At 38.4% G+C, this 12,104-nt stretch overlaps 1 protein-coding gene across 2 annotated transcripts in view; it reads left to right on the top strand.

Moving 5' to 3' along the window:
• Nucleotides 1-12,104, top strand: part of ITGA8 (integrin subunit alpha 8) — a 187,594-nt gene that overhangs the window by 107,467 nt on the left and 68,023 nt on the right. For both annotated transcript variants that reach the window (XM_068561963.1, XM_068561966.1), the window contains exons 21-22: nt 6,308-6,400; nt 10,733-10,812. In XM_068561963.1, coding sequence (XP_068418064.1) covers nt 6,308-6,400; nt 10,733-10,812 — 173 coding nt within the window. The remainder of the gene's footprint in view (nt 1-6,307; nt 6,401-10,732; nt 10,813-12,104) is intronic.

Below are 12,104 nucleotides of genomic sequence, written 5' to 3'. Positions count from 1 at the left end.
GTTTTTGTCATTTGCCAGTCCTGCAATGCCACTATTTGTTAAACTGATGGCAATGGTTTTTATCGATTTCCTTTCCTTATCACAATATGAATCTTCCCACTCAGAATATCCTCAGGTTCTGCTCTAAAACCATTATAAATACACTGAAGGATAACAGAGAGAGTCCCTTGGTTTCGGAGATATACAGACTCACAATTAAGGGCAGAGACCAAGTTTCACACTTTCATAGTCACCCCTGCACTTCACGTAGAAGTCGGCATGATGAGTGTTATTTAAATTCTTGCTGATGGATGTGTTCATTTAACTGAAGTTTATTAAAGTTCTGCTACTTTCCAAAAACTGCATCCTCTTGGGAACATGCACGTTCTAATGATTAAATAATTTAATGAAAAATAATTCCTCTAAAGAAATGCTAACAACGGTTGTGATGTCAGTATTTGAAAGGCATTTACAAACGTGGGGAATACAAAATTATCTGTGCACACCTCTAGTCTCATGACTTATGTTTTGACTGAATTATCTTCTCAGTGAAAAAATAACCCAGAGGAGCAATAATCAAGTATCTTTGACAGTTGTAAAATCATCACGAGTTTCTGCTGAAGAAATTTGTAGGAACATATCACTTAAGAATAATTACATGCAAATAATACATAAACAAACAAACAATGAAGCTCAAGTATGTTATCTTAAAAAATGTTCCAGGGTTCTTTCTATATTTTTATTTCAACTCCCTTTCTGTCACTGCACCCCTGACTTTGTTAAACAAAGCATCTATTCAAAATATTCTTCTTTTAGCAAAACATCTAGTTTACTGTTCACTGTTGGGTGGAAAACACAGGAAACATTTATCATTTCTATCTTTGGCTTTAAACATTATAACAGACATTATCTATAATCTCCAATGAGTCTTTAACTGTTTTTCCTCCATCAGTTTCCCTTGGGCAGAATTTGATTTGACATGACTAAGCCACATCCTAATTCCTCCTTTGTTGTTAAGCAGTTTGAAGTTTGTGTCTCTTTTTATTTATACTTGGTTCAAGTTTTCTTTTTTTTTTTTTTTTAACAATTTTCTCTCAAGGGGAAAAGTATGAGGGATTATCTGATTGTCAGTTTTGTTGTTCTTTGGCTAAAAACATTCATCTTTTTGAAAATGTAGAAGCTGATCATCTCTTTCTCTGGAGACCTTAACGGAGCCAGCCTTTACAATTCTTTTCGATGACCTTCTAAATTTTTCTAGGAATAAAGGCCCATGTGCTCTATCTTTTTATTATTATTGTTGTAAACTATATGTAACATAAAATGTACTATTTTAACCCTTTTGAAGTGTACAGTTCAGTGCCATGAAGTATAATCACGTTGTTGTGTAACCATCACTACCGTCCATCTCCAGAACACTTTCATCAGCCCAGACTGAAACTCTGTACCCATGAAACACCAACTCCCTCTTACCCCCTTTCCCCAGCCTCTGGTACCCAGCGTTCCACATTCTGTCACTATGACTGTGTCTATTCAAGGGACCTCATACATGCTCCACTCCTCTGTCTCAACCTACCTCACACTCAGTACGTCCGGAACTAGACATCATCTTCCCACACTCCTCCTCCTCTCTCTAGTCTATCTCAGAGAATCGCGCCAGTCTCCACCCAGTTTCTAAAGCCTCAGAGAATCGCGCCAGTCTCCACCCAGTTTCTAAAGCCTAAGTCAGTCCTACACCTGTCCAACCCTATCCTCTATCCGTCTCACTGCCACGGTCCCTGCCTTCCTCCAGGCTGGCACAATCTTCTCCCGAGATGGTTACACCAGTCTCCTAACTCATCTCCCCATCTCCCAGCCTCCAGCCCCTTCCCTGCATGGGAAGCCCTCTTTCTTTCTTTCTTTTTTTGGCTGTGTTGGGTCTTCGTTGCTGGGCTTTCTCTAGTTGCGGTGAGCAGGGGTTACTCTTCGTTGTGGTGCACGGGCTTCTCGTTGCAGTGGCTTCTCTTGTTGCGGAGCCTGGGCTCTAGGCGCGTGGGCTTCAGTAGTTGTGGCACGCGAGCTCGGTAGTTGTGGCTCACGGGCTTAGCTGCTCCACGGCATGTGGGATCTTCCCAGACCAGGGATCAAATCTGTGTCCCCTGCATTGGCAGGCGGATTCTTAACCACTGCGCCACCAGGGAAGCCCCGGGAAGCCCTCTTTCTAAAATGCAAATCTGACCCTGTCACTCTCTGGCTGAAAACCCTCACTAGCTCCCCATTGCTTGTAGGATAAAGTCCTACAAATCCCTGAGATGACTTATGAGGCCCTTAATTACATCACCCCTGCTGACCTCCTCAGCCTCATCACAAGTCTTTGCTTCTTTCCTTTACCTCCCACCCTAGTCCTCGAGGGATGGAATTTCTTTTCTGTTTCTGTAACACCTATGCACCCTCCCGCCACAGAGAGCTTTCACTACTGTTCCCTCTGTAACTCTACTCTCTCATCCCCTTTCCCCAGCTTACTTCTTACTACTCACCCTTCAGCCCTCAGCCTAATAACGACTGAGGCTGCTGAAATTCACTGAGCAATTGCTATGAGCTGGACTCTGCTCTGTGCTCTTGCAAGTATTCAATTTACTTAGTCCTCATAACAGCCTGATAGAGAAACAGTAAGGCTATCATTATCCCCATTGTATAGATAAGGAGAAATTCAGAAACATGCCCAAAGTTACACAGTTATTACGTAGCAGAACCAAGATTGACACCTCAGCTGTCAGGTCCAGGCCCGTCTTCTTAACCACTGAGCTGCCAGGCCCCCTAATGAGCTTACGTCACTTCCTCCAGGATGTCTTCTCTGATTGCTTACTTCTATGTGCCTGTCCTCCTCCATCACTGTGAATTTCTGCTCTCATGAAACTTAACAAACTGTACTAATTGTGTGTTTCCACTGCTTGTTACAATTGCTTGTGATTCCTTATTACGATTCTAATAATAATAGGACATTTAAGAAGGACAAGCGTGGTTTTTTTTTTTGATCAGTGCCTGGTAAGTGGCAGGTACACAGTAAATATTTTCAGTGAATGAATAATACTCTAAGAGCTATAAATGGATGAGAACAAGATAGTCCAAGGAACAGCTGAGGAAAATAATCTAGAAATATCTAGAAAAACAATCATTGTTTCTCCCACTCAGAGAGAGGAAATAAAGGTTAAAAAAAGAAAAAGGGTGGGGAATCTGGGGAGAGAAAAGATCTCTGATTGATGTGAAAAAGCTATTTCTAGAAAGCTGGGGAAAAAATGTACATATGACTTTCAACCTTCAGATAAGATAAAAATATTTACTATAGAAACAAAATCCTTGAATTATATTCAAGGGACACGTGGGTATTTTGGAAAGCTTTTGCTGAGTTCTTTTTTTTTTTTTTTTTTTTTCTGTTTCCAGGATTGAGTTAGTAATCCCAACACAAAACATCTCTGTACATTTAGGGTTAGTTATGGATCCTTCAGAACTTGAATACATGCTAAAGCTACCTTTGAGAAGCAAAAATATTATCAGCTTTTGGAAAATATGTTTCTTACCTCCTTAGGATACTAACATGTCACTCGGGTTATTTGGGACGAGCAGGTATTAAATGCTGCCTCTGAATATCAGAGATTTCATTTCTTTCTCATGAGTTAAAACAGACCTTTCAATGGCTGATGGCAGGAAGAGGGCCTTATACTCAGCTGTGTGCTTGTCCATTTCATTTCAGGCTCCTTGTAGGGAAGATTGGGAGCCACGTTTGCTGTGTATCTCCTGACACCGTCTACTACTTTGTGCTGGACATTTTTCTAGGCACTGGGAAGAGAACAGATACAAAAATACCCCTGCCTGCTTAAGCTTATTTTCTTAAAGTGTATGATTTACCCACAGAGCTCTTGACTTAGGTGTCTGGGGTTTGTTTGCCTTTTCTTTGTTTTGGTTTTGGCTCTTGGTTTTTCTCAACCATGTGGAAAGAATGGAAAGGAGGTGGTTTCTGAAACTTATCCTTGAAAATTCACATTACTTCCTTAAATGAAATTTCGATAGAGCTGACAGACGGATAAGTGGTCCTTGTATTTGGAACCCTCTTCCATGGTCCTCTCATGGGGTCCTTTGTGAAAGTCCTCAGTTTGCAAGCTTATCTTTGGGCATGAGGCTGACAGGTAATATATCAGTAGCACTTAACAAGTTAGAGTGAAATAATGGATGAACATATGTAGCTATTACCAAAGGCAAGAGCAGGGCCATAGGGACATTAGGTTTTGAAAGATGGAAAGGGGCTCAGGGTGGAGATCCAGATGTGGATTTCTAGCCTGAAGACACAAGGGAGAGCTGTGAGCAGAGGACAGGAGTCCAAAGATAAACCCCCTTTACTTTCCCCTCCGTCGGGTGTAACTTTTTTTTTTTTTTTTAATGCTACCACATAGAAATAACTTTTAATTCTTTCCACTCAGTTTGTATATCCTTGCAGACTATTTTCTCTACCCACACATACACACCTCCATCTCTACGTCTACGTTTCATAGACTATCTTTCCAGATCAACACTCATAGATATAACACATCCTTTGTAATTCTGGCATAATATTCCACTGTAAAGATCCATTAATTTAAACACAGGAACATTTATAATAACACAAACATAGGTTAATAACTCCTTTTCCACTAGATTTCACTGTTTTCCTTTCATTTGTTTTCCACATAAACATAGGACAGAAGACTAGAAAGCAAAACACCACAATCTCAGTTTTTTCCACTAAACTGAAACCAGTGTTGAATCACAATCTTGTTCTTGCTAAAATAAACAATATTTTAAACACAAACACAAATGCTGCAATAAATATAACCCTTATTTTCCCTTGTGTACTAAATTGCCATTATGGTACAAATAACAGGCTTTGGCAATGGACTCAAAAATGCAGTTAAAGATCCAGATCATCTCCTAAAATTATTCTTTGAACCTCAAAGAAATCTCCAAAATGAATGAACAATAATCAAAAAATTATTCCTGAGCTATCAGATGCTCCTGGTGCCCAGTTAAACAAAGCAGTTTTCAAGAACTGGGGCCCAATAAGAAATCCACTAACACCACCTCATACAATCAGCAAAACAATAGTCTCCCCAAATTTTCCCCTTAAAAATTACATCATCCTCAAAAACTTCAACAAAGAACTATCATATGATCCAGCAATGCCACTTCTGTGTATATATACAAAGGAAATAAAATCAGTATCTCAATTGATATCTGCACATCCATGTTCGTAGCAGCACTATTCACAGTAGCCAAGAGGTGGAAACAACCCAAATGGCCATCAATGGGTGAACAGATGAACAATATACAGTACACACATACAATGGAATATTATTCAGCCTTAAGGAAGGAAATTCTGCCACATACTACAACATGGATGGCCCTTAAGGACATTCGGCTAAGTAAAATAAGCCCGTCGGGTGTAACCTTGAGACCTTCTCCAGCACATAGTTCTAAGTGCCTCTTCAAACTTGAGTTTTTATACATTCTAATCAGAACAGGATATGGGGCAAGACGGGAGGTGAAAAGCAGTGGGTAAACATAAAAAAGTGTTCTCTTCCCATCTTAAGTATTTATAGGATTGAACAAAGATTGGGTATGTAATCTCAAAATGGAACCATGGTATGGAGAAATTTGTGTCCAAAGCAATTCTCTTGCAAATGGTCATTGGGTTGTAGGATAATCTATAATATACATCTTGCTGGCATTTCATGTTTGCAAAAGTTAATTTGTTTAGTCATGTTTAATTATCCATGATCTTCATGGCCCAAATTGAACATGAACAGTAGTGCAAATCATTTCAAAAATGTTCATATAAATAGTCTACTAAGCATTTTCAGGGACTTCCCTGGCGGTCCAGTGGTTAAGACTCAGCGCTTCCACTGCAGGGGGTGCAGGTTCAATCCCTGGTCAGGGAACTAAGATTCCACATGCCACGCGGAGCGGCCAAAAAAAAAAAAAAGAAAAAAAAAATATATGTGTGTGTGTATGTATATATATATATATATACACACACACACATATATATATATATATATATATATTCTACTAAGCATTTTCTTCCTCAATGAAACACAACAAATGTGTTTACCCATCCAACACGTTTCTTCTTAAAATTAAACTTTGGTCTTTTCTCACAAGCTTCTCTTCTGAGTTGATGGTCACACATGAACCCTTGGGCTCAGGCACTCACACAGGTGTTTGAAATCAAGGGAAGCTGCCTGGCCCACAGCATTGCTTTTGCGACAGGATGTCGTTTATTCTGCCCCTGACTCTACACTGGTGTTCTTTCCCGTTGCAGGCATTGAGACCACTGAGCTGTGAGTACAAGATGGACAATGTCACCCGAATGGTGGTGTGTGACCTTGGGAACCCTATGGTGGCTGGAACAAATGTAAGAGAAAACCAGATGCACTTAACTGATTTCTGTCTAACTGAATTTTAAAGAGAACTAGTGGAAATCCCCCCCAATTAGCACTCAGCAATTTAGCACCTGGCAACTAAAACCAATTAGGCAGGAAATTCCCAGGGTGGTGGGATTTTGCATCACAACCCACACTGAGTGGACAATCCGAGCTAAAATACACAAAATGATGAATACTTTCATATGCCTTTTCTTTTGACATCAGTCTTACATGTCTTCAGTCTCAACAAATCTCTAAAAACTATTTTTTTTACTACAGATTTTTTTCTTGAGTATTTTTTCTTTGAATTTCACTACAAATTTTTTCTTTGAATCCAAGAACTATGATGTAAAGGATTTAAGAAATAACAGAATTAAGAATTTTAGCAAAGATGATTAAACTTTTACTTTAGATATACCTCCCATGTGAACATCATTCACAGTGTTTTCCTGTTAAAATATTACCATAATCCAGGTTTTAAAACAGCTTTACCAGGTCTGTATTTTCCATGCATCTTACTTGATAAAGAATAATGTAGAAAATTGTTTATAGCAAGAAAAAAGAAAGGATCAATCATGATCTGTAACAGGCTTATGAAAGAATAAGGAGTCTTCTTTTTCTTTCTTTGTTTCCGGATTTAGGAACTTCCCATTCAGGATCACTTGTGGTCAATAAATTCATTTTATGCCATTGCAGTTTAAGTATACACAGAGTAACTCCTTGTAATAAATATCACAGTAGAAATCATTATTTTATGGAGTCATAAATCAGGAAAAAACCCTGAAATCTGCAAATACTACGTAATTAAGTGTTACAAATTAAACATATGTATTCCTCTGTTTTAAATTAGATGCTTATGATTCATTGATAATGAAATGGCCTGTTTGAAAAAACCTTCCTGGAAATGTGTAAGTGTGTAGGTTTGTGTTAGAACAGCTTCCCAAAGCGTCTTCCAAAGAGTGTTAATCCTTTGAGGCAAGCCTTTAAAAGGGAGCCCTACAGTCACTGCTGAGAATCACATCCTCCTCTGGGACATTCAGGTGCCTATTTCATTTTAAAGGTGCTGAGAAGTTCTGCAGTAAGGAAACCTTCTAGCCCAGTGTTTCTCATATTTATTTGAGCCTTTGAAACTTTCTATCCAGTAACACCTATTCCCAGTTTATACTCTAGGATACTGTGCTAAAATAATATGTTTGCCTTTTTATATTCTAAATTGATTATCATTCCATTCATCCTGGGTATTTAAAAGATATGCCAAGCTGTAGTCTAGTAAACTCACTTCTTGGGTCAAAAAAGTAAATATTTAAATGAAAGATAAATGTTTATAATAGATTTTTATTAACTAATATGTATTGATTGCCCTCTGTATTATAATTCCATCACTGGGTGTTTTGTGTGTGTTATCTCATTTAATTTTCACAACTACCAAGAATCCTATGAGTCAGGTATTTCTCCTGTGTTATGGATGAGGAAACTGAGACTCAGAGAAATCAAATGAGTTACCCAAAGTCTCACATAATGAAGAACAGAGCCAGGATTCGGACCAGGCCTCAACAAAAAACCCACATTCTAGCAGGTCTGCAAAAATTGGATAAAAACTAATGAATAACAGATGAGATTTTTCAACAAAGCCATGAAAGATAGAATGGGATGTCTAAGCTGAGATATTAGAACATTTTTCATTAGAATCCTTTTATCTAGACGCTAATAAATCCTTTGGCTAGTTTTCAAGAAAAATTCAGCCACCCAATTTGATAGGAAAAGGTCTACCTAAGGCCAGACAGAAATGAATTGACATGGTGGTAATGGTGTTAGCATCTATAGGTGACCGGGCACTCATTCCTTTTTCAGTATTAAAAGTGTTAAATCCAGACCAGAGATCATCTAAGGTCATCAATAACTAAGGATAATCTTGGAACAAAAACTGGACACCAGTGTTGTTCAAAGTGGAGGGTAAAAATGGCAGTGTGGTCTTAGCCACAAATGTGTTTTTGTGAAAAGATGTCAATCCATTTTACCAGCAAATAATCTTTAGAAGTCAAGGAAGTAAATTGTTTGTATTCGTTTATCTCTGAGGTCTATAGTAGAAGAAACCTAACAGCCTTCTTATCTCACGCTTGAATGCCCTTAAACACATCAAATTTTATTGCATTCTGTTTTGTTATAAAATGCTTTGATTTATTTACTTCTTCATTTTGTACTTCTAAAAGAATACTCTCAATGGGTTGTAGTAAAATTCCAAATGTAAAAGTAGTCCTAACTATTTAAAAGCATCACAAATTGCCAGGATTAATTATCCCAGTCCTGATATTTCTTAAAAAGTAGTTTTCAAGTGACGTTTTATTTTAACAAAGCATTCAAGGTTGTATTCAGAAGTTTACTTCTGATTTGTAAGTAGTAACATCATTTTCACATAATAGCTTTAGTAATGTAAAATATTTATATACCGATAAGATTTGTAAAAATTCACAAAGTCTCTCTAGTAGGATAATAAAAAAAATAGTGGCTCAACAAAGGCTCTTTAGAATCAATGTCCAGAGATCTGGCTTTTGGTTCTAGTTAAGAACATATGTCTCTTATCAGTATGAAACTGTCACACCTTTAGGGTATCCTCATCTCATGCTGAATAATAAAAGACCAACATTAAACAGGCCTCCCCACAGTATAGTAAGCTCCCCATCACTGGAAGTGTGCAAACAAGGGCACACTCTTTTTCACCATTTTTAATTACACCCCTTCTATATGCCTGGTACTAAACTAGAGTCTGATAATATCGAGATGAAAATGTACAATCCCCATTCCATAAGAAACTTAAAATTTAGCAATATCATAGGTTGAGTCATGGGTGAGTAGCAAAGAAGGAGACAAAGGATAAAGAGAACATTTCTGCCTGACCTGGCCTGTGGGCTTGGAGGGTGTATTGCAGGAGGATCCCTTGTCCTGAGCTTTGACGCATGAGTGGGAGTTCTGCAAGTAGAAAAAGCAGGAAAAGACTTTAAAAGTTTCTAAAGAAGAGAGCAGAGCATGTGCAAAGCCCCAGAGGTCTGACAGAAAATTGCACGTTTGGAATTATAAAGGAATTCCTCCTGGCTGGGGCATAAGGATGTATAGGCTTAATAATTAGGCATACCCTAATTATTATCCCAGTTTCTCCATCGATCAGCAGTGATACCTTGGGCAAGTCACATGGAGATGGGAGAATACCTGTTTGTAGGAATGTTTGGAGCAATGCAATGATACGGTAGATGTAAAGCCACCAGGGCAGTACCTGGCTTGCAGCTCGTTCGGTAAGGGCTAGTGAACTGACGATTTATGATAAAAATGATGGTTTATTATTAGTTCATATTATTACTGGTTCATAATAACACGAGTTTGACGGCTGGTTTGATTCTCATAGTGTAGTGGCTGTGAGTTCCAGGTTCTGGAGTTGGCTTGTAGCGATTTCAGTTCCAAATCTAGAGTGTATTTGCTCTGCACCTGGAACAAGGCACTGAATCTCCCTAATCCTCAGATTGTTGCTGGACGGTAAAATGTCAGCATTCACAGTATAGCTCGTAGTGTGGATGTTGTGATCACACGAGACATTGCATGTAAGGCTTAGTACAGCGCATGAGAGCCTAAGTAATAGAATTACATGTCTTAGCTATTATTTTTACTTCCTTATTTATATTATCATTGGATTCACTTTTCTCCAGGTTTTTAAAAAGCTGTTTTCAAACTATAAAAATATTACAAACAGTTTTAGAACTTTGGAAAAGAAAGAAAGGTGGAAAAAATAATCCATACACTCACAACCGTTAACTGCAGCATATTATTCTGGTATATTTTCTAACAAGACACCCTCACTCCTGTACAGTAATTTTTCCACTGGTAGCCTTTTAAAACCATAGGTGAAACCATGGCACATACAACTTCGCAACATTTTTTCTTTTTTGACCATAGTTACATTAGAAGCATTTTCCACATGGCATAGGCTTCACAGATGTAACTTCAATGATGACATAAATGTCCATCAAACAGAATTATCACAGTTTTCTAAATCAATCTCCTCTCGTATATTTAGGTTGTTTTTAATTTAGCACATAAAGAAGGTGGCAGGAAAAGAGTTGATAGGAAGATAAATGAAGAGAGGGAACCACAATATGTAGGGACTCACATCGCCTGGGCCCCGAAGTCTCAGCTACCCCAAGGTAGAAGCAGAAAAAGGGACAGCGGTCTAGGGTGGGGATTTTCAGGGATGACTTAAAAAGATTTCTATGCTGTGTATAAGGTTCCTCCCATGTAATAAACTTAGTGTCTTGTGATTTTTTCCTTTTTTTTAGTCTTCCCTGGGCCTCCGATTTGCAGTTCCACGACTTGAGAAAACAAACATAAGCATTAACTTCGATCTCCAAATCAGAAGGTTAGACCTTTACATGCCTGAAATATCATCAGCATTCAGTATTAAAGAGAATCCATGGTGAAATGAATGCCCTCATCAAGCTCCTTCACATTAAACATTCCTCTGAAATTAGAACCCAGACGTTCACAGACCATTTTCCTTTGTTTCTCAGTTATTAGTTATTTCAGTTTTTTTCTTTTTCTTTTCTTTTTTTTTTTTTTTTTTGGCTTTTGAAGAAGAGATCCATTCTGCAGGCCAAGGTGTGAGAGTAAAATTCTGTCCTGAGCATGCTCCCACCCCACCTGCTCCTCCGTCTTTCCTCTTTCTGATGCACATGGCTTTTCCCACCCTGCACCAGTACGCCTACCACATCCTGCCATTCTCTCTGCTGGGGGTCAGCTAATCCCTGAGAACAAAATTTCTGCAAAAAAAAAAAAGCATAGATTTTGAGCTTGCGATCTTGAAATCTAACTTTTCTAGGATGAATGAGTCTCTGATGGTTTAATTGTGAGCAGCAAGGCAGGACGCAGGTAAGATCATATACTCAGAAGGCAGGGCCTTCTCTGGCAACTCTAAGCCAAACCCTGAAGGGAGCTGCCCCTTTTATCTAAGGCTGACTCTGCCCCAGGATTCAAGTGTGACTTTACCTTGTCTCTGTCTATTCTGTTTGCTCCTTCATGGCTGAAAATAATATTTCATGAGTTAAAAGACCTACAGAGAGCAATGTGTCATGAGGGCCAGGGATTCCCAAGTGTGGACTTAAACCCTTTAGCCAGTAAGGGAATCAATGTAATGGCTCTAGACCTGGATGAAAAGAAAAGGATATTGAATGGAATATATCAGAGTTCATGAAAAATTCCTTTCAGATACATGTAAATGTGTGTTGTAAGACATCCTGTAGGATGTACATAAATATATATGTGTGCGTGTATACATATACACGCACACATATATATTTGTGATCTGCAATTTTAAAAGTTTGAAAAACACTGATATAGACAGCACATGCTCAGTGTGTTCAACCCTTGTTCTAATATAACAATGACTCTGAAGTCAGTACCTACAATTTGGTTCTCAAATACTGGTGTGCAAGATGGCTAATCTCTAAACTTACCTTCTGTCCTGCAAGAAGTGAAGTCATTAGAGTGTGATGACTTTTAGAGTAATTACTTTACACAATGGATTACTTTCTAATAGCTACTTCAATTAGAGGTTTACAATTTTTAAAAAAAAATATATAATCCCGGACTTCCTTTGTGGCGCAGTGGATAAGAATCCGCTTGCCAATGCAGGGGACACAGGTTCCATTCCTG

The sequence above is a fragment of the Eschrichtius robustus genome, chromosome 1, assembly GCF_028021215.1.
Source record: "Eschrichtius robustus isolate mEscRob2 chromosome 1, mEscRob2.pri, whole genome shotgun sequence".
NCBI classification, from domain to species: Eukaryota; Metazoa; Chordata; class Mammalia; order Artiodactyla; family Eschrichtiidae; genus Eschrichtius; species Eschrichtius robustus.
Note: the sequence above shows the minus strand (reverse complement) of the source record. Positions and strands in the feature narration are given on the sequence as shown.